General features: G+C 33.8%; 1 protein-coding gene across 1 annotated transcript in view; it reads right to left on the reverse strand.

Moving 5' to 3' along the window:
* SCN3A (sodium voltage-gated channel alpha subunit 3) overlaps window positions 1-25,097 on the reverse strand; it is a 109,163-nt gene that overhangs the window by 21,611 nt on the left and 62,455 nt on the right. Inside the window, 6 exon segments of the mRNA XM_002926919.4 lie at window positions 9,077-9,547; window positions 11,020-11,376; window positions 12,339-12,512; window positions 20,257-20,495; window positions 22,038-22,170; window positions 23,186-23,533. Coding sequence (XP_002926965.2) covers window positions 9,077-9,547; window positions 11,020-11,376; window positions 12,339-12,512; window positions 20,257-20,495; window positions 22,038-22,170; window positions 23,186-23,533 — 1,722 coding nt within the window.

Consider the following 25,097-nt stretch of genomic DNA (forward strand, 5'->3'; position numbering starts at 1 on the left):
ATTCCTCTTTTTTGGAGAGGTGAGAAAGGCCAAGACATATTTTCTTGCCCCAGGATTTTTCTGCTTCTTATAACCAGAATATCTTTATTCTTTTAAGAAAATCCCAGGAAAGCTATTGCTGGATAGAACTGTAACAGTTTCTGATATAACGAATTAAAAACCGAATAGCTGTTTGAACTCAACAACTAACTCTTCCCTTCCAATTTCACCGGTGGTTGATGGGTTGAACACTATGACATTTGATGAGTGGCAGCAATAATATCCACAGCGTAAATAAAACCAGTAAGAAACCAAATTATTTTGAGGTTAGTTATAAAAAGCTTCATGTTTCTTCTCCTGTTGGTCAAACCAAGTTGGATAGTTTCTTCTGAGCCTAGTCATGGTCCACCTCCTCCATGAAGCCTTTCTTTCTTGCATGATTTCTCCATGCTAAATTTTATAGAATGTTAGCCATTATACTTGTTTTGTTTGATCTGATAGTCTCATGGATATATATAAATTATATATGTACATAAACTTATACATAGGTACAAATTATTTATGTACATAAACAAAAACATATATACCAAAAATACACACACACACACACCAAAAGACCCAAGCATAGAATAGACACTAAATAGTTATATCAAATTTATAGAGAGCCAATAAATGAATGATTGATTGCATTTTTGAATTACTTTTATAGAGAGAATTATAATGTTTAGATAATTTCATCTCTCTACTTTGTTATATAATTCAATAATGACCTTGACAGAACTTTATTTAGTTGTATTAGAAAATACATTTTTAATGAATAGGAATTATTTAGTTAATAATATTTTAGCTGTAGAAACACATGGTATTACAAAATGTTTTTCTAAAATATTGGCAGACACAATAAAGAAATATGAGTGAAGAAAGTAATCAGTATATGTGTATATACACACAAATACATGTATACTTTTCCATTTGAAAACTAGAAAACACACTGTTCTCATTTTACCACTATTAATATGATGTGAAATGTTCAATTTTTTGTATTATAAATTTCTGCCATATACTCTACAGGTGTCTTATATTTAAATACAAATACTTACTTAAAATAAACCCAAATGGCACAAGTAATGGTAGCCACTAATCTGGATGACAACTGAATCTACTCTTTACCAAGTACTGACCTCTGGATGTCTATTTGTTATTAGTACTCTCTTCAGATATAAATATTTTTGTGAATGTGGTTAACATGTTTGGATGTAAATACTTTCAATTTTCTAAATAGCTGTGGAGGTTATGCTTTTATATATTGTGAAGATTTTAAAGTAGAGGGACAGTAGTGAGTTCCTTTGCCTCTATCTGCATGGTATTATGAGCCATAACATGTGTTGTAAAAACAGACACCCCGACCCCCTGCCAAAACTCCGCATGTATTCTGCTCTTTCAAATGAGCAGAACCCATTTTACGTGGAGAATTGCTTCACTGTGATTCAGGAGTTTTTCTGATTATAAGGATAAGCTTTTTAAACTTATACCCTGGAAAGCTTCTTAAGGAATGTTCAGAGTCTCTTAGACCTCTATGCACCAAAGCTTAAAAGATAGTTGGTAGGCTAGGGTTCATTTCACTAAGAAGTGTTTTGTGGGAGCCTCCTTTCCCTGTGGAGGTTGACATAAAGTTAATTTTTCTTAACTTGGAGAATCAGGCTTATTCATTTTGTAACCTTCATAGGCCACTTTTTTTTTTTTTGTCGTAGGAAAGCATACACATTTTTTCTATAAAGTTACAAAAATCCTGTGTCAACCACATCAAGTTTCAAAAATTGTGAATTTATTTACATTTTTATAAAGTAAAGCTTAGAGTGTGTTTTTATTAATGTAGAACAATTTACCAATTATGATACAGTGCCTGATACGCTTTAGTCATTGTATACGTAAAGAATTTTACTACTGTCTTTTTAAGTAATGAATTTCTGCCCTAGAGACTACTTAAGCATTTGAAATCCTATATGTTGATATAATACCATCCATGTAACGTAAACATTTCCTAATTAATTTCAATACTTTGGCAGTCATACTCTAGTAGAGTGTACTCTGTGATGCATTTTATCATAGCCATACCAAAATGACTTCCAAACTTATTAAAAGCATGTAACTGATTTAAAAGCAAGTGACTGATGATAAATACAAAGAATAACTTACTTTCTGTATATTGCCATAGTTGTGATACTACAATGGTATATAAAAAAAAAGCAAAGAAACCTGAAATGAAATTTTCCATATTAAGGAACTCAGTGCTATACTGAATAACTAAATCAATACTTGTTCAGAAGTAGTTAGAAAAATATAATTAGTTATATAGGCATAACTATAGGAAGCTTCCATATAAAACCATATAGTACAAGTTCAAACTTGTGTTCTTGTACTATTTTCTCCTTACCCCTCCAATATTTTATGGCACTTAAGGTTTGATTCTTACATCCCTTGTAGAAAGTACTGAGTCTACAGAGGGATGATGGCTTATGCTCTACAAATGCACACTGGAAAGCAGGTTTTAAGATGCAACATTCTCCAGGCCTGATTCAGCCACAGAAAACATGCCTGGCTATAGCAAAAGCCTGGCGCAATACTGTGGAAGCCGCACGCTGATCCAAGAACCATGTTCTCAAAGACATGGTACCTGAATATGAAGTTTTCAAGAAGATTAACTGCAAATACCATTCGTAAGAAATGACAGAATCAGCACCCATAAAGGCCATGAGACCATTTTCCCCTGTAATAACATGAACTTACATAGAAATTCCCCCTCGTGATGCATATTGCTCTTGATTTTTATCCAATTAAATAATGAAATTTAACTTTCAGAGATAGAAGAGAATGTTAGCAACTGGCCTACTTCCACTGAAATGCGCTTACATTTCATTTATTTTCAACAGCTATCAAATGTTTGACTCTCACAAACTGCTGTATGATTCAAGAGGCAAAAAAAAAAAAAAAAAAAAAAAAAATTAAGAGCCATTACAGATTGCCTTTAAAATCTAGCCATTTCTCTCACAACTTCTGAGTTTTGTCTTACAAGTAGATGAGGAAAATCTTTTGGTCACACATACTATCAGGGCCTTAGTCTGGTCTTTTGGATATGCATATCCATATCTTGACTTATAATATTTCACTGAAAGAATAGGTATACACACCAGGAGGCCATTGGGCTGCTTGTCCAGGGCAGGAAGAGCAAGATTAAAACCAGTAGCTCTCTTTTCTAGACCACTTACTGAATGGTTAAAAGTATGAACCACCTGTATGTGTTTTGCCTCAACATATTTTAAATGTGCAACAGCCCTGGTGCTTCTTTAATTTGAAAATGGCCTTAGTAACAACATGATATTTGAAAGTGAAAATAATTGTGTGGTAGTTGAAGAGTAAGGTAAAAGGGCACCAAGAAGCCAAAAGAAAAAGCTGGTTTATCTTGAGAAGATATACAAAAATTTCCATCTAAACTAGCCTTAATTAGGTTTTATTTCAACAGAAGTACATGAAAGCACCAAAACAGTTCTCTGAAGGTCAAGATGGGTTTAAAATGGTATTCACAGACTCATCTGTGCCTCTGGAAGAGTTGCCTCACATTCAGTTTCACAGAGAGTGTTTGGAAGACACTGAGAGCAAGTAGAGAAAGCCTAGAGGTACTTCCATTGCTCTCCAGATTCTGAAAACAGAACACAATGCCTTTTTCAGAAGGGCATGTGTTTGGGATCTTAATCAAGTATCTATTTTCAGTTTCCATGAAGGCTTTGAAAAGGAGGGAGTACTGTTATAAACATGATGTAAAAGATAATTTTCCAATACCATTTAATTCTGTTCTGCTTGTGAAGAAAGAATAAGATTTTTTTTTCCACTGGCCAATGTTGGTTTATACCCAAAAATTAAAAGTAATTGCTAAGTAAAATTGCATAAATCAAGGACCTATATATTTTTTCTACATTTTGTTAATAGTTTTATTTCTGAATTTGTTGCATTCTTCAGCTAATTCTCAGTTATCCCTAAGGAAGAAGAGAGTAGGTATGAATTGAACTTAGAAACAACCTTAAACTCTAATTAGGTTTCTTTTTCACCAAAAGTATTGAAATTGCCAATACTCAGGAACTTTCTTCTACTTTTGTTTTGTAATTTCCCTCCCAGAACCCCCACCCTGGCTGAGATTCCAGTAAGCACTGATATCAACAAGAGAAGGTTGAGTCAAGAGAATAAACTAAAGGCTTAGTTAATCCACAAACCTATAGTAATCTTGGGAGATGCCCTTTACTCCTCATAAAACTATAATTAACATAAAAAAACAGGACATTTTCTATGTATCTTTTTTACCTGCTCAGTTTTGGGTAGAAAATTTAGGGAAGATTAAGGTAGATTAGGGAAATTTAAAAAAATGGGTACACTGGACCATTACTTAATGATCAAGATGCAGTGAACTATCCCATATCATGATGCTTTCCTTCTTTTGATTACTTTGCACTGAACACTTATGGTTTTACAGACATATGACTTAAAAACTTTCCTAAACTACATGAAAATCCAAGATATGTGGTGCCCAAATACATACAGACTATGGCCCTTCATATCCAAAACCTTACGATCACCCTGCTTTTATTTTTTATAGAGCCTTTCAAAAAAAAAAAAAAACCATGAAAGCACACATTTCCATCTGGAGCAAATGAATTATAAGGATTGAAAATTACATTCATGAATCTGAATATAATGATCTGAAAATGGCACTATCAAAAAAATCCCACGAGGCTCATTTTGGTAATACAATTTACTTATAAGGGCTGAATCAACAACAACAAAAAGTTGTGGTCTCATTTTAATGAAATAAAAGCAGAGAAATAAAAAAAAATGCATGCTCTCTTAAATTCTTGACTATATTGAACTTTAAACATTCCTATCATGTTTTAAAATAGATATAAATCCTATAGAGCATGCAATTATTCCTTTTCAAAGTTTAAAAGACTAAACTGGAAAACTCATTAGCAGAATCAAATATGATATGGGACTGCCCATCTCGCCTGACCATGCTATGATGTGTCACACAATTCAGCAGAGAGCAGCTGGGCACATCTAGCACTTCCTTGCCATGGCAGGGGAAGGAACAGCTGAGTAGCATGCAGGCCAGTCAAAGTTCACTTCGAAAGTGATTGTACATGTACAACTTGCTTGGGTAACCTGGGTAAAAGTGGTGGCACGAGCCTCTGGCTGGTTAAAAAACACCAGAGCTGCACTCTTGATGGCTCCAGCTTGATTTTACCCCTGTGAGAAGTAAGAACGGTAAGCAGTGAAGGTCACAATATGATATTGCTAGATTGTGCTTTGGAATTCAACTTCAGATACGATTCTTAAGAGCATTTAGTCCATATCCTCACCTAGGAAGACAACGAAACCTTTTAAAAAACTAAACTGTAAGAATTCATAGTTCTATAAATATTCGAAGAAATCATGATTACATGAACGTTAAAAATATAAAAACAAACAAAATTCTACTTTATATCGTGTCACAAGATTTGTATAATTCCAAGTTTTCCCAGGATAAAAAGATCACTATTTTGCAATTTGTATCTTTAATTCTTACATTTCTTGATGCAAAGCTTTGTATTTGTTTTCATACCAGCCTGTTTATGTTAGCGATCCATATATATGGATATAATGAATATAGATATATAAACACATATAAAAATAATAACAGCAATTCATATCTTTAACTGCTTTTAGGGATCATTTCTCCCCAGTTGCGCTATAGCTAGATACACAGTATTATGAAAATGAATGTAAGGAGTAGAGTGACTAGAGTTTTCAAATACCACCTAAGTTAATGATTAACTTACTGCTTCTTCTTAAAGCCGGATGTATTGCAAGTTTTTTAAAGTACTTACTAATTTTTTAGTGAGAAATGTATCACCCTGTTGGTTTAGTTTTTATGATTTCTTACTTTGTCAGCAAAAAGAAAGGTTATTCTGTGCTCTTCAAAACATAGCTCAATGTTCTTTTTCTACTTGGTCAAAAAACTAAGAAGCATGAACCAAAATGTTACTTTATGGATATGTTATTTTTCATTTGTGTGTGTGTGTGTGTGCAATGGTTATTAAAAAAGAATAACCCAGCCAACATCTGAAACGTGACCTATGTTCAGTGCCAGCAGTTTTCAGAAATTTCAGGTTAAAATGGAACTTTCCTGGAATTTATCTAAGCCTACCGTATGTTAGAAAATGCTGATTTTTTTGCTTTTTATTTTTAAAAACATTGTACTTTTAATCTTTGAGCATATATGAGAATTTCCCTGTTACTTTTTCAGGGTTTTTTTTGGAGGGGTACTAATTTTAAAAATCATCCATATAAAATTTATTGTTGAATTTATTTCTACCATGTGAAATAATTTGAAATTTTATCCTAGCTTTATAAAAGTATTTAATTTTATATTTAGTTTGATAAATTTTCACACTAATATATCTGTACATTTTAAACAATTTCATTACACTCTATAATTGGTTTCCATGTATCCAAAATTTAGCTTGGAAGAGGGTAGAATGGTTATAAGAAGAGTCACCCAAAATGGAATTTTTGTTCAGATCATAGAATGTTTCCCAGACATTGTGTCTCCCTATACCAAATTTATGATTTTCTAGCCATTAAAAAGACATCACAATGAGGTGGTATTTTTCTAAGCGGTCATTTGAAATATTTGTAGGCATTATAGAGTTTTTGAAATATTCTGGAAACCAACTTTTTGGTAGAAAGTAATTAAGATATTTAATTTCCGTAAATCCAACGTGATAAAACCTATGATATTAATGTAACAAAATTTCTCTACCTCTGGTTTTCTACCTCTTCTTGACACCAGGCTAGTCTTGTCCCTAGTCTTCCCTTATTACTTCTTTGGTAAGCTCCTCTATTTTCAAGGAATCAGATAATTATCATATCTGTTTTTAAACCCTAATTTCTCACCCAGCCTCTCACCCCCAACACTGTCACTTCTAATTCAGTATATTCCAATTGAATTCTTCCCTCTTCCCACTTAAACCTGGTAACCTTCCTAAAAAGGCCCTTTCAGAGAGTGGAATTACTTTTTTCCAATTTCCTAGTCTTCACTAGTTTGTCAGATTGCCAGAAGGTCTCAGTGCCCATACATATTACCTTACCTTAGCCCAGAATTTCATCACCTCGTTGCTATCAAATGATTGTTACCACATTCCTCAAGATAAACCCCTTCATCCCTCACTCTAAACTGTTTTACTCATTGATATCAAATAAACTTTCCTAAAACATCACTTTCTATTTTGCCTTTCCCCTGCTTCAGAACAAATAGCTCTGTATTGACTATGCAGGCAATTCTCAATTTTTCTACTTACTTCAAAGACTTTACAATCTGAAAATACCTGACTCACCCAAACAAATTTTCCACTGTCTTCTCAACCAGTACTTTGTTCATGCTGATTGTTCCATGCTACTCCTTGATACCAAGCTTATTCTCAACTGTGGCTTTCCTTCGGTAGGGTTTTGCTTTGACTTTTTGATCATACATTTGACCCAAATTGGAGGCCTATTTCAATTTTATCTCTTCCATTTAGCAAGTGGCTATGTTCTTGCCGTTCTTAGTACCTATAATTTTTATATTCAGTCCTGCAGGATAAAACTTTTTAATAGGTCTTTAATGATTTTGAGAATTAGTGTTGGCTTCCTCAAAGATGTTGAGATTTCCCAAAGGGAGTTATATTATAGAGCTCTCCTTTAACTCTTTCTTACTCTTAGTATCCAGCACAGTGCTGAGTTCACAAAAACTGCTCAGTAATTTCTCATTAATTAATTGATGTTTTTTCTTAAATCTGTTAGGTGATGAAAAATAAAATTAGATTGAATTTTTACTTTATCAGAATGAGCAATATATAAATTAGAATTGAGCCCAGTAAGTGGACTTTGGGTGGAATTCCAAGAATATTATATATATTGTATATATATTTTGTATATGTTTTTTACCTTTAAAAATATTTTCAAATTTACTATTATAATCTATCTCGGCAGCGCTGAAATGCTGGAAAGAAAGGATCAGGAACTATGAGTTACGACACTGTCAGCTACTTATTACTTATACAATTTCTGTGGATACTGTTCTTAAAAAGAGAAGTTTTTAAAATATGCTTACAAAATCAGGCATCATTGGTCTGATTCCTGTGGTGCTAATATCGTACCCTCAAGCTAAAATCTGTCTTTTATAACTCTGTGCTAGACTTAGTTCCCACTGGTATATTAGAAGTCCAAAACTAAGTAATAGTAAAAAATTTTAATCCTGTTCTCCATAAAACAGAATTGCAGAATTAATACCCTTAAGCTACTATTATGGGATTATATGAATTCTAATCATATAGTAAGAACAATTCCCTTTCTTCTTTGTTTTATTTTGAGCAACTAGTGATATAAGTAAGAGCAGCTTTTCAACTTTTACCTCTTAACTGTAATCCTCAAGTGGAGCTTTTTTAAGTAGGTCTTAGCACTTTCAAGTTAATGTGGAACACTTTGTGGATTTGCTCATCCTTGGGCAAAATGTAGTAATCAGTTCTACTTGCACTTTCCAAATATGTGTAACACTTTCATGAATGTATAACACTCTGTCATAGTCAGTAAAACTTTCAGAGGTGAACAAAAACTACATGGAAGTTTCACATTAAAAAAATCAGAGCAAAACCTAAAATAGATAATAAGGAGATGACACTTTCACACGATCAATAAAATATGGTTGGTTGATTTGTCTAAAAAGCATAATGAAATGTATAGAATAGAATGTATTAAATATGGTTTATTTTTTGGCAGGCCACATTTTTGGCCAGATTTTCAAACTATCAAGAAGATAAATATACAAATTATTCAGAATGATGATTTCCTTTGGAAAGTTGGAATTTCTATGAATGGATTTCCCAATAAAAAATATCTCATAATTTTCCAACACTGCCATATATAACTTTCAATATACTTTTTAATAATGCATATAAACACAATAAAAATACTAAATAACCATAATGCATGGTTATTATAGGAAATGCAACAAAAACTTTAAAAGCTTTCTTACCTCTTTACTTTCTTCTAGTTCTGACTCACTGCTAAACTCTTCAGTATTTAAGTTTTCGAAGTCAGACTCTCCAACAGCAATTGGCACTGTTACGGTGAGGCTGGGGTTGTTTATGAATGACATATAATCATTTTCATCGATTACATATTTTTCAACACTGCTTCCGGTACCTACACCACTGGTGGTTCCATTCCCATCTTTAAGATAATTAAGTTCTTTGCTTATTTCTATTCCCGTATTATTGGATATGCAGCTGTCTATTTTGTTGCCTTCATGGATCTCTATAACTTTTGGCTTTCTAAAAAAAGTTTTTCTGAAACACTCCCGTATCTTATTTTTCACATAATCAATTCCCTTTTGCATCCTTCCTACTGCAATCTGGAGATTGTTCATTTCATTATCATCATCTGTAGCAGCAAGATTGTCTGAGCTAAATGAACTCAACAATAAGGCCAGAAAGAGGTTCAGAACCTAAACGAAAAAAAGAAAATTTGCTACATTAATATGAAGTATGCATAAAATAATAAACAGGGAACTCATAGATCTTTGCTAAAATTAATTCAACAAATACTTCTATAATGCTTACTGTATTTTAGACACGTGTCCTAATCACACACTATTTAAAGGACCTGACACCTTCTACCTGCTGTAAGGGCAATATGATAAAACAAGTGCCTTTTCTTTCATACCAAGAAGGACAACAGGAAACCAGAACTTCTAAGACTGAACTTGTCTACTCAGGGTTGCCAGTGAAGAGAGAAAAATCCCATTTTGATGGTTTTGGCCAATGAGAAAAAAAGATCATTTTAGTCATTTTACTTCATGTTATCAGTTTGTCTAGAGAATGTCTAGCTTCATGTGTATAAACAATGAATTTATTTATTTGATAGCCTGGTGATATGTGCTAAAACAGTATACTTTTAATATAAATTCCTTTGTCCAGTGGCCACAGATTTATAATAGCCAAAATGTCTAAATGCAAATTATGTAAGGTTAACACATTTCCCATCAAAGCAAGAACCATAGTTTGTTTCCTTATTTCTGTATCAGATTTTCTGCAGAATCTAGATTTTCCTAATTTACTATTCTGAAAAAATTGCATGTCTACAGTTATCCCACAAACATTTTTCCAAGCAGTCTTACTTGAAATGTACCTCAAAGGAAAGGTTAAGTATGACGGCATAAAGAACACTACGTACACACATAATTGAGATATGTAAGCATTAAAATACATAAATACACAAATTGTGCTTTTACGTTAGTGCTTTTAAGTCAGAACTAAAAGTAGGCTTCTTTAGGTCAGTGTCCATACACGTGAATAACTTACACTGCAATAATTTATTTTCTTTTAATAAAGCAAATTCAGGGAAGGATACATTTTGTCCCTTCCAAGTCATTTAAATAATTATAGTACATAGCTACAATATAATATGCTATTTTATTGAAATTTATCTTCAAAATTTGGTTAAATGCAACTTATGCTTCTTAGTAAGCCAACAGTATGAACTATGAATGTGTAAAGAGCAATTGCAATATAGAATAGACAGTTATATTTTTAGATTTAGTGGAGATCATTTTCTTATCAAAGTAATAATAGGATAAAAAATAATTGAGGCCATAATGGTAATATGGAAAAAATTAGTCTTCATAAAAACATTTCCTCGGAAAACAAAGAAAAAAACTTTTGCTCCCCATCTTTCACAGATACACTTCAGTTAATCCTCACACCAACCATAAGATTTCAGCTTTGTTATTCAGCTTTCATAGTTGGGAAGCTTCAGGCTCAGAGAAGTTAAGTAACTTGCCCAAGCTCAGAGTGCTAGTCCTGGGATTTGAGTCTAGGTTATTGATGATAAAACCAGAGCTATCTATTGTATCAGGCCACCTTCCTAGCTACTGTCTGATCTTCTTCTTAATTATAAGCATTTGTAATATATACATACCACAAGGTTTCCAATGACCATGACCAACATGAAAACAATAAGGCACATGGTTTGGCCGGCGACCTCCATACAGTCCCACATGGTTTCTATCCACTCTCCACACAGCACACGGAACACAATCAGGAAGGAGTGGAAGAAGTCATTCATGTGCCAGCGTGGGAGTTGGCAGTCACTGGAGATCTTGCAGACACATTCTTTGTAGCTCTTACCAAACAGCTGCATGCCGACCACAGCAAAAATGAAGACAATGATGGCCAACACCAAGGTGAGATTACCTAAAGCCCCCACAGAATTGCCAATGATCTTTATCAGCATATTCAGCGTGGGCCAGGATTTTGCCAACTTGAAAACTCGAAGCTGTAATTAAGTGAAAAGATATTCTCAGAAGAAGTCACAATATAATTTTGGAAGTTAGTTAGACATCGTTTTATTAATATACCATATTGTAGACCTACCTCTGAGGGATATAAGATCTCAAACCATACTAAAATTCAAATCCAGAAAAAATAGTTAATAATACATGAATTATAAGTCAAATCATTAAATGAAAAAATAAAAAGATAAAATATGTCAGGATAACTAAAACATTTCTGATTCAGCAACAGATATATCCCTGAAAACAAATTAATATTTTGATTAGAGACATTTAAATTGAATTGATTTTAATAAACTAATGTCACCCTCAGACTATATTTTAGAGTAAAAAGAAATATTAAAAGTATAAGTTACGTATTTTAATGGATATTTATAAAATAAAATTAAAATTACTTTGATAAAAATAACTTACATAAAGGCTTTCTTTCTGAAAAAATACACATTTTACTTAATTTTCAACAAAATTTTATATATTTTTAAATAAATTTTTTTTGCCAAATTTAAAAAAGTTTGTTAGACCATTGTTTAAAATGCTAATGATATCAAATATTTTCCTACATGTTCCTTTAAAGTAGTTCCCACTAATATAAGTAAGGTTGATAAGAAGCTAAGGTTAATTGAGGCCTAAAACTGTCATTTGCATTTCTTTAAGAGTTGAAGCAAAAAAATTTTTGAGTGAATTTAAAACATAACTTGAGGCACATGTGTGTTTTTAAATGTGTGCGGTATAGCTAATCATTATGAAGTGTTTCAGCCATTTTTATCATTCTTGGAAAATAGTCACTCTTAGCTTTAAAGAGAATGTTTATATATCTTCTTAGAGTATCACGTGTACTGGTGTAGATTTAAAATATTATTAATAGTAAGTGTAAGATACACATTGATTCATTTTCAAAATAAAATTTTTGCCAGTGATAGAATATAAACATAGTCTAAGTAGATACCAGTCTGAATGATCTCAGTACAGACAATCCCTCCACATTTGCCAGGCCAAGTTCCATCAAACTAAGGCTGACAATAATTCCATCAAATATATTCCAGCCTTCTTGGAAATAATAGTATGGATCCATGGCAATGATCTTGAGAACCATTTCTGCTGTGAAGATCCCAGTGAAGACCTAAAGTAAAATAGAGATCACAAACACTGAAGAACTTTTGACACTGCAAGAATCTGTAAAGAATATTAAATAGTCCTGAGTAAAAATATTTAACATTTAAAATGGAAAAATGTGACAAACTGATACAAGTTTAGCATTTTTTTCCAGGGGAGTATTTTAAGTGGATTTGTTTTATTTAACAAATCTGCTAGATAGCCAAGAAAATGCTGATTTTAAAACATTTCCTCATTCACATTTTAAATCTGATACTGAGTAGTAACTACTGAATTACTGCCCTTTTTGGTACACTAGACTTCTCCCATAATCACAGTGAATTTTGTTTTTAATATTATTGCATTAGGAACGGATCTATATATTAATTGAAGTTACTCTAAATTTATTTTAAATTTGGTAAAATCCACATTTTATTCTTGATTTTTGTGGGTTTTTAAAGGGACACCATCTTATTTCTGTAATTTTATAAATGTTCCTGAAGTAAGAGTTAGTTTGCTACAAATGTTTTATAATAATATTCTCTGGATGCATGCCTCAGAATTAAGGTTAATGGATTAATAGAGTAAGGAGCTGCAGATTTAATTGAAAGCACCAGGAGAACATTCTCAGTATACATACACCCATAATTAAAATTAATAAATTATTTGAGTGGTTGGATGAATGTCTGTTTGACAATAGAAACAAAATGAAACAAATTCAAAATTTGTTTTTTAACTCAGCACCACAGGCTAAGAGACCCAACGGCATAAAGTGTTATGAAATTACTCTTGCAAAAAATCTTTTAAAGCAATTATCCTAATTAACAAGTAAAAGCTCATTTTATGACTATAAAGTCATAGGGCTTACCATTTACAAGGTAAGTCAGCCTTTACCTTGAAGGAACTCTGTCAAAATAACAGTATCAAAATTATTTAAATTTCCTAAATATCATGTTAATTAAAAGAAATCATTATCCACTCTTAAAAACGTATAAATGCAGCTAATATAGGGGCACCTGGGTGGTTCCGTCAGTTAAGCATCTGACTCTTGATTTCAGCTTATGTCATGATCTTAGGGTCCTGGAAGAGCCAGAACTCCCCTTCTGGCTCCGAGCTCAGCAGGGAGCCTGCCTGAGGATTTCTCTCCCTCTGTCCCTTCGCCCACTTGAGCTCTCTTCTGTCTTTCTCTCTCTCTCAAATACATAAATCTTAAAAAAGAAATAAATGCAATAACATATTATTTTCCTTAACATAGAAAGACCTTAGGGAAATACCCATCCCAGAAAAAATAGCTTAACTTCAGTTCATCATGCATTCACTTAAGTAGAAATAAAATGTTTTTCAAGTAATCCTAGTGCATGAAAATCCGGATATATGGTGGAATGCACACTGAATATTATTTCTTTTTTATTTTATGCAATGACTCACCATAGGATTTTTTCCCCTGGTGAATTTAAAATAAATTCTGATTTAAAGAAATTTTATTTCTTATACTAAGTCTCAGAAACAGCTATTTGAGTTAGCAACCTGATCATAGAGATACATTAAACCGAGGTAGAAACTATCCAGGTAAATCATCTGTAAATATTCCTTTCTACAGAAATATCATAGGATGATCTTTTCAGCTCTTCTGAAATGACCAGATCTCCTGCATTATAAAAAGCTATACCTTAAATGTGCATTCTTTCATCTAAAATGTAATCCCAACATGAAACTCCTTTTTAAAAATAATATTTTAATTATAATTTGCATTTAAAATTTTATTTATTTATATCCTTAAATATGTTCAATTTAGGCCCTAAAAATCATTGGTATTGTTTTTTTGGTACATTTTAGTCTAAACTGCATTGTCAGTGGTTACGAGTTTTTAAAAATTCCTACTCGTTCTAGCAAAAGTCAATCCGGCATGCTGATTTAATGCCTATGTTTACATGGTTTTAAAATTCCATCAAAAATTCTAAAAAGAAAAAAAACTGGCAACCTCTGGATATGTATCAGATTATGTAAATAATTCCCATGTATGGTTTATAAAAAATGCTAATGTGTAATGTGTTTAGAAACATACATTCAGCAGCCTTTGGTTTTTCTATAACACAAAGAATTTTTAAGACTCAAGACAATAAAAAACATATCAAATGTTTGTTGTTTGGGCTTAGCCTAATTCTGCCTTTTTTCTTTCTTTTTTTTTTTTTAATATTTTATTTATTTGAGAGAGAGAGACAGCCAGCAAGAGAGGGAACAAAAGCCGGGAGAGTGGGAGAGGAAGAAGCAGGCTCCCAGTGGCGGAGCCCCATGTGGGGCTCGATACCAGGATGCTGGGATCATGCCCTGAGCCGAAGGCAGACGCTTAACGACTAAGCCACCCAGGTGCCCCTGTCTTGTTTTCTTGAAGAAGCTTTTTGTCTTTTGAAATTTTGGGTTATATGCTTCTGTAGCCGCTCATTCATTCAGAAAAAATTGCTGAACACCTAAATGGAAGACATTTTGCTGGTCTTTGAAAATATAGTAGTAATTAAGATATACAGACCCAAGACTGCATAAACCTAGTTCATTTAGGCTGATAAATTTCTTATGGACAATGAATTTATAGGCTTCCTAAGCCAGCTTCTTTACTGAGGTAAGTTCGGTGGAAAGTTCCTAATCTGTTGTACACGATGACACATGATAAATAGCAAAAGTGTAAGTGCTAACGATGGAGATGAGAATTGGCCTGGGAGTCTGGACCAAGAATAAAGAAATTTGCAGCATTTTGAGTTGTTTTGGGGGGGCACAACACTTAGGATGATCAAATGTTGGGGAATAAGGTCTTATTTCAGGAATGGGAAGGTTTTCCTATTAAGTATTTCCTATTGAGTACTTGGAGAGGAAAGTTCTGTTGATGTACAGTAAAGGAGAAATGTTCGTTCTAAAGGCTGAGTACTGGTCAGTTTGCTCTATGGAACCTCTACTTGCCCAGACTGATGTCCATTTTTTTTTTTTGGTAGTGAATTCGATGTAACTGTGGTCTATTTTTGCTGTATTATTATTGGCCTCTTGTTTTAATGGTTTTAGTTTTATTATTCCCATGCCTTTTGGATACACATCTTTTTTTTTTTTTAAAGATTTTATTTATTTATTTGACAGAGATAGAGACAGCCAGCAAGAGAGGGAACACAAGCAGGGAGAGTGGGAGAGGAAGAAGCAGGCTCCCAGCCGAGGAGCCCGATATGGAACTCGATCCCGGAACGCCGGGATCACGCTCTGAGCCGAAGGCAGACGCTTAATGACTGCGCTACCCAGGCGCCCCAATGGATACACATTTAAATATTTTTTTGTTGTTGTTGTTGATTGGGTGGAAAAGGTGAAGTTGAAATATACTTAAAGAAAAATGATGGGAAATCATTTAACATTTATGATGTTCTTTTCTCTCATCTGTCAAATGAGGATATTCATTGAGATGACTAACAAGATCTGCATCTGAAATTCTTGGATTTCTGTCAGCATTGTATTGCCTACCAAATTTTATTTGGAAATCGGTGTACACACAATTATTACATAAGACCCTCATTATAAATTGTTAGTTTGGAGACAAGATAGCTTTATATTATAGTAGGAAAGAAGTTAGATGGCTAGATAGCACTCTTTCATTGATGCAAGATGCCTCCAGGTGAATTTTAGGATTTGGCTCCTAAGTGTTTTATCTTTCAAAAAACGAGTTATTTTATTTTTTTTTCTCTCAAGGGGTTATCGTGTCCCTTTCCTGAGATGTTAAATTCATACCCTATACCACACCACTTAACTGAAATAATTTTCTTAATTGTGTTTCTTTAGGCTTTTATTTGCAAATGACCAGAAAGATCCTTAGTACAGGTACCATGTTCTGAGTTCCCTTCAGGGTCCAGCAGAATAAAGGGATATCATGGACTCTTAATCACTGGTTACGATGAAAGTTATAGTAAGAAAAGTAGTCGGTGTAGGAGCTACAAACCTCTATCTGTATTCCCTGAAGAAAGAGTTACTGGTTAGTTGGGAATGTTTGTATGGTAAAGAGGTTGTCTAACCTACTATAATTGATGAAAGATTTCTTGCTTATAAAATCTGTAAGGTGGGTGCATGGGTTTTATAATGGTTGAAACAAAAACAAAATAGAGTGTCTTAGAGAAACTCAACAGATATTTGAGGTCTCCTGATACTCAAATTTCATCAATCAATTCAATTAGTAGAGAAGTGGTATAATTTTTATATGCTCCAGAAACAGGATACAAATGGGGCACATTGATCTAAGTAAACCTGAAAGTTCTACAAGTCTTTTACGGGGTGTTCCTTTGTTAACAATTCAACCCAAACCTAGATGTCCTTATTTATAAGGTAAAGGTAATCGTTTGAGTAGTAATAACTACTCCATATCAACTAAATTTATTTAAATGAGCAAACTATAAATTCCACAAAATATGCAATGCAACCATCCATGGTGTATAATATAATCCAAAGTCAGCTAAGTACCCATGATATAAGTAATATATTCTCTCCCTCTCCCCCACTCCCTCTTCCTCTTTTCTTTTTCTCTTTCTCTCTCTCTGTCTCTCTTGTCTCTGTATGTATTGATTTTTTTACATGTTCTTCATACATTTAAATATATATAATTTTTTTAAAGATTTTATTTATTTGACAGAGAGAGAGACAGCCAGCGAGAGAGAGAACACAAGCAGGGGGAATAGGAGAGGAAGAAGCAGCCTCCCAGTGGAGGAGCCTGATGTGGGGCTCGATCCCAGAATGCCGGGATCACGCCCTGAGCCGAAGGCAGACGCTTAACGACTGCGCTACCCAGGCGCCCCAAATATATATAATTTTCTATACATAAATATTTGTTATAAAGCTTGTTATGGGTGTAAAATAAGATATATGGGAAACTATGAAATACCTTATACATATGATATTATTATTAATAATAACAGGAGCTTTCAGCTAATAAAAACAGTTTACACATTTTTCTACTCTTATGGTTAGAAATAGTTAACTGAGGTCTGTTTCCTATCATGTGTACTCTCTATCTTGATGAGCCTTGTATCCCCATTGCTAACCTTAGGTTATCAATGGTTTTACCACAATCTCTCAGTCATCAGTGTTCCACCCTACTTCTGTATATCATTGTCTCCATTGCTACACATTAAGTTACCAAATTTGGAACTGGAAGGGACATGGAAAATCATCTAGTCCAATACATTCTACTCATTAGAAAACAGACCCAAATATCTAAATGGCTTTTTCAAGAACCTAGTTATTTAGCATGGATTATTGGACTTGAACCTAGCTTTGGTGCTTTAGTCTAGTGCTTTTCCATTTAATCATCCTGTAATCCAATCTCCCTTATCCTGTGCTTCAAAACTCTAGTGCTTCAACATTGGAATTCTATAAAACCTCAATTTCCTGCTTCACTCTGGCAAATTTCCAAAATTTCTTTCTAACTGTTCAACTTCCTAACTGTTGAGTGTCTTGGGAAAAATACAGGAGCTAGAACAGAACTGTTTTCCATCAGTATTTCAGAGAAAGGTTAATAGCATATATTAGAGGAAGGAAATTGTTTATTGAGCACATGCTAGATGCCAGGCTCAGTATTGTTTTCATATTACCTCATTCAGCCTTCACAACAACTCTGCGAGATGGGTATCATTATATCCATTTCAAAATAGAAAACAAGGACTCAGATTTTTTATCAGACTTGTCCAGATGCTACATTATTAGTAAGCATTGGCAATGACGCCAAACCCAGTTCTGCCCGACTTCAAAGCCCACATTCTTTCATGAAAGCATGCTACTTTAAACAGCCCGTTTGGGTAGGAAACAACCAGTTGTTTCTTTATTGAGCTACAGCCATGTAATCACTGTAGGAGATACAAAGGAAAAATGGGACATAACCTTGAAGAATATGAAGAATTGAGGTGATTTGAGTCAGAACACTCTAGATGTGAATGTAGAAAACAGTGAAATATTTTCCCATATGTAAATATATAAACGTGGTGTTTGTGTGGTATGGTCACATGGTTGTTCTGATGGGCCAATAGTGACTGAAGCAATGGACCATAAGATGTTATAGAAAGGATAGGATCAGATGAGGAGTCTTGAAAATCAGATAAGACCTTTGAACCATAAATACAGATAATAGATACTGTAGCAAAGTGCAAATATACTGAGTGCAGAGTTTTAAAAATGTTATTTTAATCATAGTTATAGGATTAAAAAAGAGGTACCTTGAAAGAAATAATGGGTCTTCTTATCGACTTGTATATAAAAAATAAAGGAAAAGTAAGTCAAAATGGCTATCAGATTTCTATCTTTGAAGTTGGAAGGCTCTTTGAAGCTGGGAGGCTACTACTAGAGGTAACAGAAGACTGAACTGAGATACTTAGGACTTTCAGTAAGCTGTGAGAAAGATGATCTTTCAGCTGTCACATATTGTGTTAAAGATATCCTTAAACAGTGTTCTGTAACAGATGGAAATATAGGCAGGGTACAGCTTATACCATGAGAGTAGATAATTCCTACAGTTATTGAGTACATAGAAACATTGAGTGGAAAACATAGCTGTAGTAGACATAAGAAGTCCAGAAAAGAAGGCAGACACGGAGTGATTGGAAAGATCAAGGAACAATCATTTTAAAAAAATCCATTCACAGATGCCAAAGATGAAGAAAATCTCAATCTGGTAGGTGTTCTACAAAGTCAAATAATGGAGTAAAGTTGAGGTCACTTACTGGGTAGACATTATGTAATTGTCTGCCCAGTATTTCTTTTTCAACTTCTGTTGGGAATTGCTCCTACACCTGTATGATTCCTCAGGTCTGTCATGTTTTCACATGGCTCCACCTTCTTCCTCTGATTAAACCAGAGGTGAGCATCAGACCTAAGCTATGTCAAACAAGAGTCCTATCATGAGTCTTTGAACTAGAACTGAAAAAGAGATACAGGTTTTTTTCCAGTGCAGAGGTTACAAGATATAAAACCAGTGAGCTATGGCTGAGCATGTTTCCTGACCGAGAGACAAAAGATGAAGTGAACATTTGGGCTATATCCAAGCTCTTGGTTAAAGCATTTCCTGAAGCCCAACTGCAAAATTACCCTTTATATGGTTTGGTAGTTCAGCTTTTTCTTTCCATTCTAGGAGTTGGGTTTTTTTTTCCCCCTTAATCTAGTTTGAGTTTGTTTCTGTTTTGTGCCAAAGAGGAAGCTCTCTTGATTAACCCTTTTCTTACTTGTTTTTCCATTTCAGTTTTCTCATATAAAGGAGGAAATGTACAGGTCAGCATACACATACACAGATGCCTGATCAAATAATTTGAACCAAAAGTATGGCTAAATTACAAATGCATTTTTCATCAACTATTTCTTCTCTTGTGTGACTACTACTGAAGCATTTTATTAGGTAATTCAATTTGAGACAACTATGTCCTCTTTTGTACAGAAATCAGTGTTTATATATTTCCTTCAATGGACATGATTTCTTCAGAGGCTGTGTATATTAAAACTGTATTTTCGTGGAGCCAGAATTAGATATTATGGTTTTTCTGCACCTATATTTCAGCAAGAATGACAGTAAAAATTTAAATGAGCTTACAACTGGTAAGACACCATGGTCAATTAGTATGGACGTTGGTCTGAGCAATCAGCATTCATACCAGTTGACAATTTTAGATCTTATTGCTGAGATTCCCTGCACAGGACAAGTGGATTTTTTTCTTTGGTCTATAATCTCCCACCCCTACCAGAGGAAATAAGTAAACTACGGATGAACTTACCAAGTTTCCTACGGTCAATACACTACTGAATTGACCAGTCATTGGGTAGTGCTCCATGGCCATAAAGAGGGTATTTAAGACAATGCAAATAGTGATGGCAAGATCAACAAATGGATCCATAACAATCAAATTCACAAGATGCTTTACTTTTAACCATGCATCACAGCAGTCCCAGATCAAAAACACATTGGCAAATCTGTACCAGCATGGTGGACATTTCTGTCTAGATTCTTCAAGTTCTAGGGGAATAATAAAGAGGAAGAGTAGTAAATAACAATAAAATTGAATTATTGTTGCTATAGAATATACATTATTTTATAAAATCAATGCTTCTACCTGGGGATGGAAGTTCATATTGCTTAGCTTAACAAGCTTGAGAGGGCAATCCCATTAAATATTTTCACAAAATATTCATTAAACATTTCATAAAAGCATGTAAACATCTTTCTCCTTTAAATACAGAAAATAAACACCTTCAATTTAATATTTTGCTTCAAATTAACTAATTTTATTACCTAACAACTAGGTAATTATTGGTTGTATTGCCATATTTTTATCAAAATAATTTTTATTTTATTTTTAAAATTTTTTAAGATTTTATTTGTTTGAGAGAAACAGGGAGACAGCATGAGCAGAGAGAGGGAGAAGCAGACTCCCTGCTGAGCAGAGAGCTAGGTGCTGGGTTCGATCCCAGGATCCCAAGATTGTGACCTGAGCTGAAGGCAGATGCGTAACCTACTGAGCCATCCAGGTGCCCCAAAACAATTTTTAAATAAGCTTTACAGAAATATTAAATGTATCAAACACTTATTATTTCTTTTGGAAATGTCTGTTTAAGAACACTGTCTAAAGCTGTGATCCTTATTAATGTGTGTGACCATTCAGCATTAATCTTGCACACAATGAGAATGTAGTACATTCTTTTTAGTATAGATTCAAACCATATCTACTTATGTTATTCATATTTATTCGTATCTTTCAGAATTTTAACATAAAATATTTTAAAACGTTTTTTGTAATTTTAATGGGTGAAACCTGTTATAATTATTATGTGACTATTTAGATATCATACACACCAACAGGACAAGATACAAAATGTAACTGCTATTTTCTAAAGAACACATGTTAAATACTACTTATATAAAAGGCTTGTAAAATTGCAGAACTAATGTAATATCCCTCCAAACTTCATGAAGTGGAGAATTATTTAATGAATGAACAGGGGGGTACTAGTTGCTACCTGTTCGCATGTGTCAAAATCGGCAAGCATTTGTGTAAGCTCTCCTTTGGAGGAATGTAATGGTTTCTGTGTATGTGGAAGATGGAGAAGAGATCTTTTCTTAGAGTCAGTGTTGAACACTGTTTTCATTTGTTCAATTCTTTCACATGCCTCCCCCATCCCCATCACTACCTCCCTGCCCGGAGAATAGACTAAAGCTTAAAAGAGATGTTTCCTAGTGCTTTTGCATGCCAAGACTTAAAAAGGGAGGTGTATATTCTAATTTGTTAAGGATGATGTAATGTAATGATAAAAACTCACTGACATTATATGGAATGGGGAAATACCACTCTGCAGACAAAATAAGGAGTTAAAAAGAAAAACAAACAGTATTCGTTTTTGTAACCAGTGTGATAATGCTGTATTTTATATATCATCTGCTTAGTTCTGTTATGCAGTTCTGATCTTGGGTAATTGACTTTGGTAATTCTATGAGAAGAAGAAATAGCTCCAAAAAGCATATAATCATGTAAAGCTGACTGTCTCATGTCCTGCTTCTTACCCTCCATTGTGTTGGTCAGGATGCTAGCTATGCTCATGGCTCTTTGCCTTCCAGAGGAATCCTCCATCATCTCCATTGAAATCTGGTAAGAACTTAGCCTTCTCTTTCTGACTTCTGTTTCAGTGGTGGTGCCCTGCAAACCAAATACTGATGGTTCAAACCACCCTTTCAATGAATAATACAACACCACATAGCATTTCTTTGGAAAATCATGCTACATGCAGTTTTTCCAGGTAATAACTTTCAAGTTATAATAAAATACTGAGTCTATTGTTAAGTTACAAACACTTTTTAAAAATTATCACAGGTGATAGTGTTTAACAAGAATTCACCAGTTAGATGCAGTTGTATAGGGCAATTTTGTTGCAGGAATGTTTTAATTAACCTGTTGGAATTTTCAGAGAATTTTTCATAAGCATGCTGAAGTCATATATTGTTTTATTTCATTCAAATACAGATTATTTTCAGCTTATCTCAATAATTAATAATCAGATCAGTCTTCTCCCTCCAAAATAATAAGGTTATAATGTTGCAAGGCTGAATTGTTTTCTTTAAAGCTGTATTGACAATATTGACATATATGGGCCAATTTTTTTCCATGCACAAACACAGATGTACAATGAAATGTGTGTGCTTTCCTGAGATTTCTTTGATTATTTCTATATGCCATCCTATAAGAAATCAAAACATTTTAGAGTCATTTTAGTACACATCAAAACATTTTAGGATCCGTGTAATATTGATATTTGTATGGAAACTGCCTATTGTCAATATATTGGTCATGATAATACTTAATTTTAAGTATATTAAATTTCCAGAATATGAATAATTATATAATTGTGTGTGAGCATACATTTATAATAACAATTTAGTTTTCACAGTGCCCATTATTTTGTGTTGGTAGGTCTACTGAATTTACGGATATGTTTTCTCTCAGACTCTAAAAACTCTAAGGCATTTGAAAGCTAATGGTCCATACAATTCAATTGGTTCTAAAGATTCATTGTTTTTCGTTTAATAGATCATATATTATTTTTGAGGCATTTCATCTTGGGGAGGCAGGATAGGATAACAGGCTAAACCGGCCAGGCTTTGATTATTTCAAATTGGTGTATAATGTCAGTAGTAGCTAACTTATCTATTATCACCTCTGGCGGAAGTTGTCCAGTAGGTGAGGTTAGAGCTGATGGTCCACCCACCAAGGAAACCACACCATTGCAATCCACAGTGCTGTGCATCTTCCCATTTGCTGGAAGCCCTGGCACCATCCTGGATGACATACTGGCCTGACTAACGTTACTGTTGCGTCGCTCTCCATGTCTGTGCGGCACAAACAGTGAGTCTCTCCGGCTCTCGCTGTCTTCAAATGTACTGTGCTCATCATCAGCAAAGTCATTTTCAGAACCGACATCCTTTGCTCGACCTCTGAAGCTGAAAATGCTTGTTTTGCTATTGCGTCGTGGAGAAAACAGGGAGCCACGGATACTTAACAGAGACTGAGGAGAGAGCAAGGAAGAAAGGAATTGGGGGGGGGCGGGGAAACACAGTTACTTAACAGGTCTTAATATTGCAGAATCTATTTGCATTTGGATTAGAATAGTCTTGCTCTTAAACACAAGTAATCAAGTTTATAGAGAACGCATACGTTTTGATATTTTTATTAAAGACCACAATGCAAAATTTTAAGTATAAGGAGTGTTTTTTCTGATTGAAGACTCCTAATTTGCAATATGCTAAGTGCATAACCATTTCGTTTGATCTTAACTCTAATACTGTGAGGTGGATTTTGTTATCATAATGTTATAGGTGTGGAATGTGATGCTGGAAAGGACAAATCTTTTTGGAGGAAGTGGTGGTTAAACAAATAGTAGATGGCTTTTACTCCGAAATGCTATGATCTGAAGGGCATGCAACTTGGAAAAGTAAGTTATGACTCAAGATAGTTGGCTCAAATTTAAAATATCTGTACCAAATATGTTACTTGTAGATAATGTTTTAAAAACAAAAATGTTATCTCTCTGTTCTCTTCTTTTGAATTCTAAAAGGAAATTAGTTTACTCTTTTTCTGGATCTGTTTGTCTCTGTCCATGTGGGAATAAAAGTCACGAAACTTACCTATGATGCTGTCTTCCAAATTTGCTAATAGTTTCCCAAATAGCTACTAGTGAGTGATTCACCTTAAGAAAATATATGTCATAACAAACACAACAGAGAGAATTCCTAAAGTACCATATAAATAGTTATTATTACATAAATTCAACACTAGATTAAAAAAGCAAGACATATATACATGACTTTACCGAAGAGAGTGATGTGTAGAAGACAGCTTCTCCTTCTGATCTCACTTTAATTTTATTAAAGGCAACTGGGTGATTCAAAACCTTTTTATTACATATGTTCACAAATAAGTTGAGTAAATGGTTTCTGGTACTAGAAAATGAAGATTTAACATGAAATCCATTCTTTCACCTTTTGAATGAATTTTAAACTAGCAGCGCCAAATATCTCTATTCTAGCTTTGGTCATAGTTTTCAAAAGAATCTCTATTCAGTCTGTGGAATCTTTGTTTACTCTCCTTATCATTAACAATGACATTCCCCATTGTTCCCCCTGCTTGGACTCTTGTGACCTCCTACCTGTCTTCATAGCCAGGGTGTGTGTGTGTGTATATATATATCTATATAGATATATATATCTATATATCTATGTGTGTGTGTGTATATACACACACATGTATATATGTATGTATGTGTTTATATATTTGTATGTATATGTGTATATATATATATACACGTATATATACCTATATATGTATATATGTATGTACACACACATATGTATACATATCCATATGGCCACAGCAAACATTCCTGCACCTTCCCATTCTTCCTCCAAACTTCAGTATAAAGCCAAATAAAATAATTTTAGTGGGAAAAAACATAGGAAAGGCAGACTCCATCAAATTTATTTTTGGATCCTCTGCCTAATTAGGTCATGCTGATTTTCTTAGGCCCCATTTTTAGCTTTATTTTTATGGCTTTTCCCAGACTGCAAAGCACC

This window comes from Ailuropoda melanoleuca, chromosome 2 (assembly GCF_002007445.2).
Source record: "Ailuropoda melanoleuca isolate Jingjing chromosome 2, ASM200744v2, whole genome shotgun sequence".
NCBI lineage: Eukaryota > Metazoa > Chordata > Mammalia > Carnivora > Ursidae > Ailuropoda > Ailuropoda melanoleuca.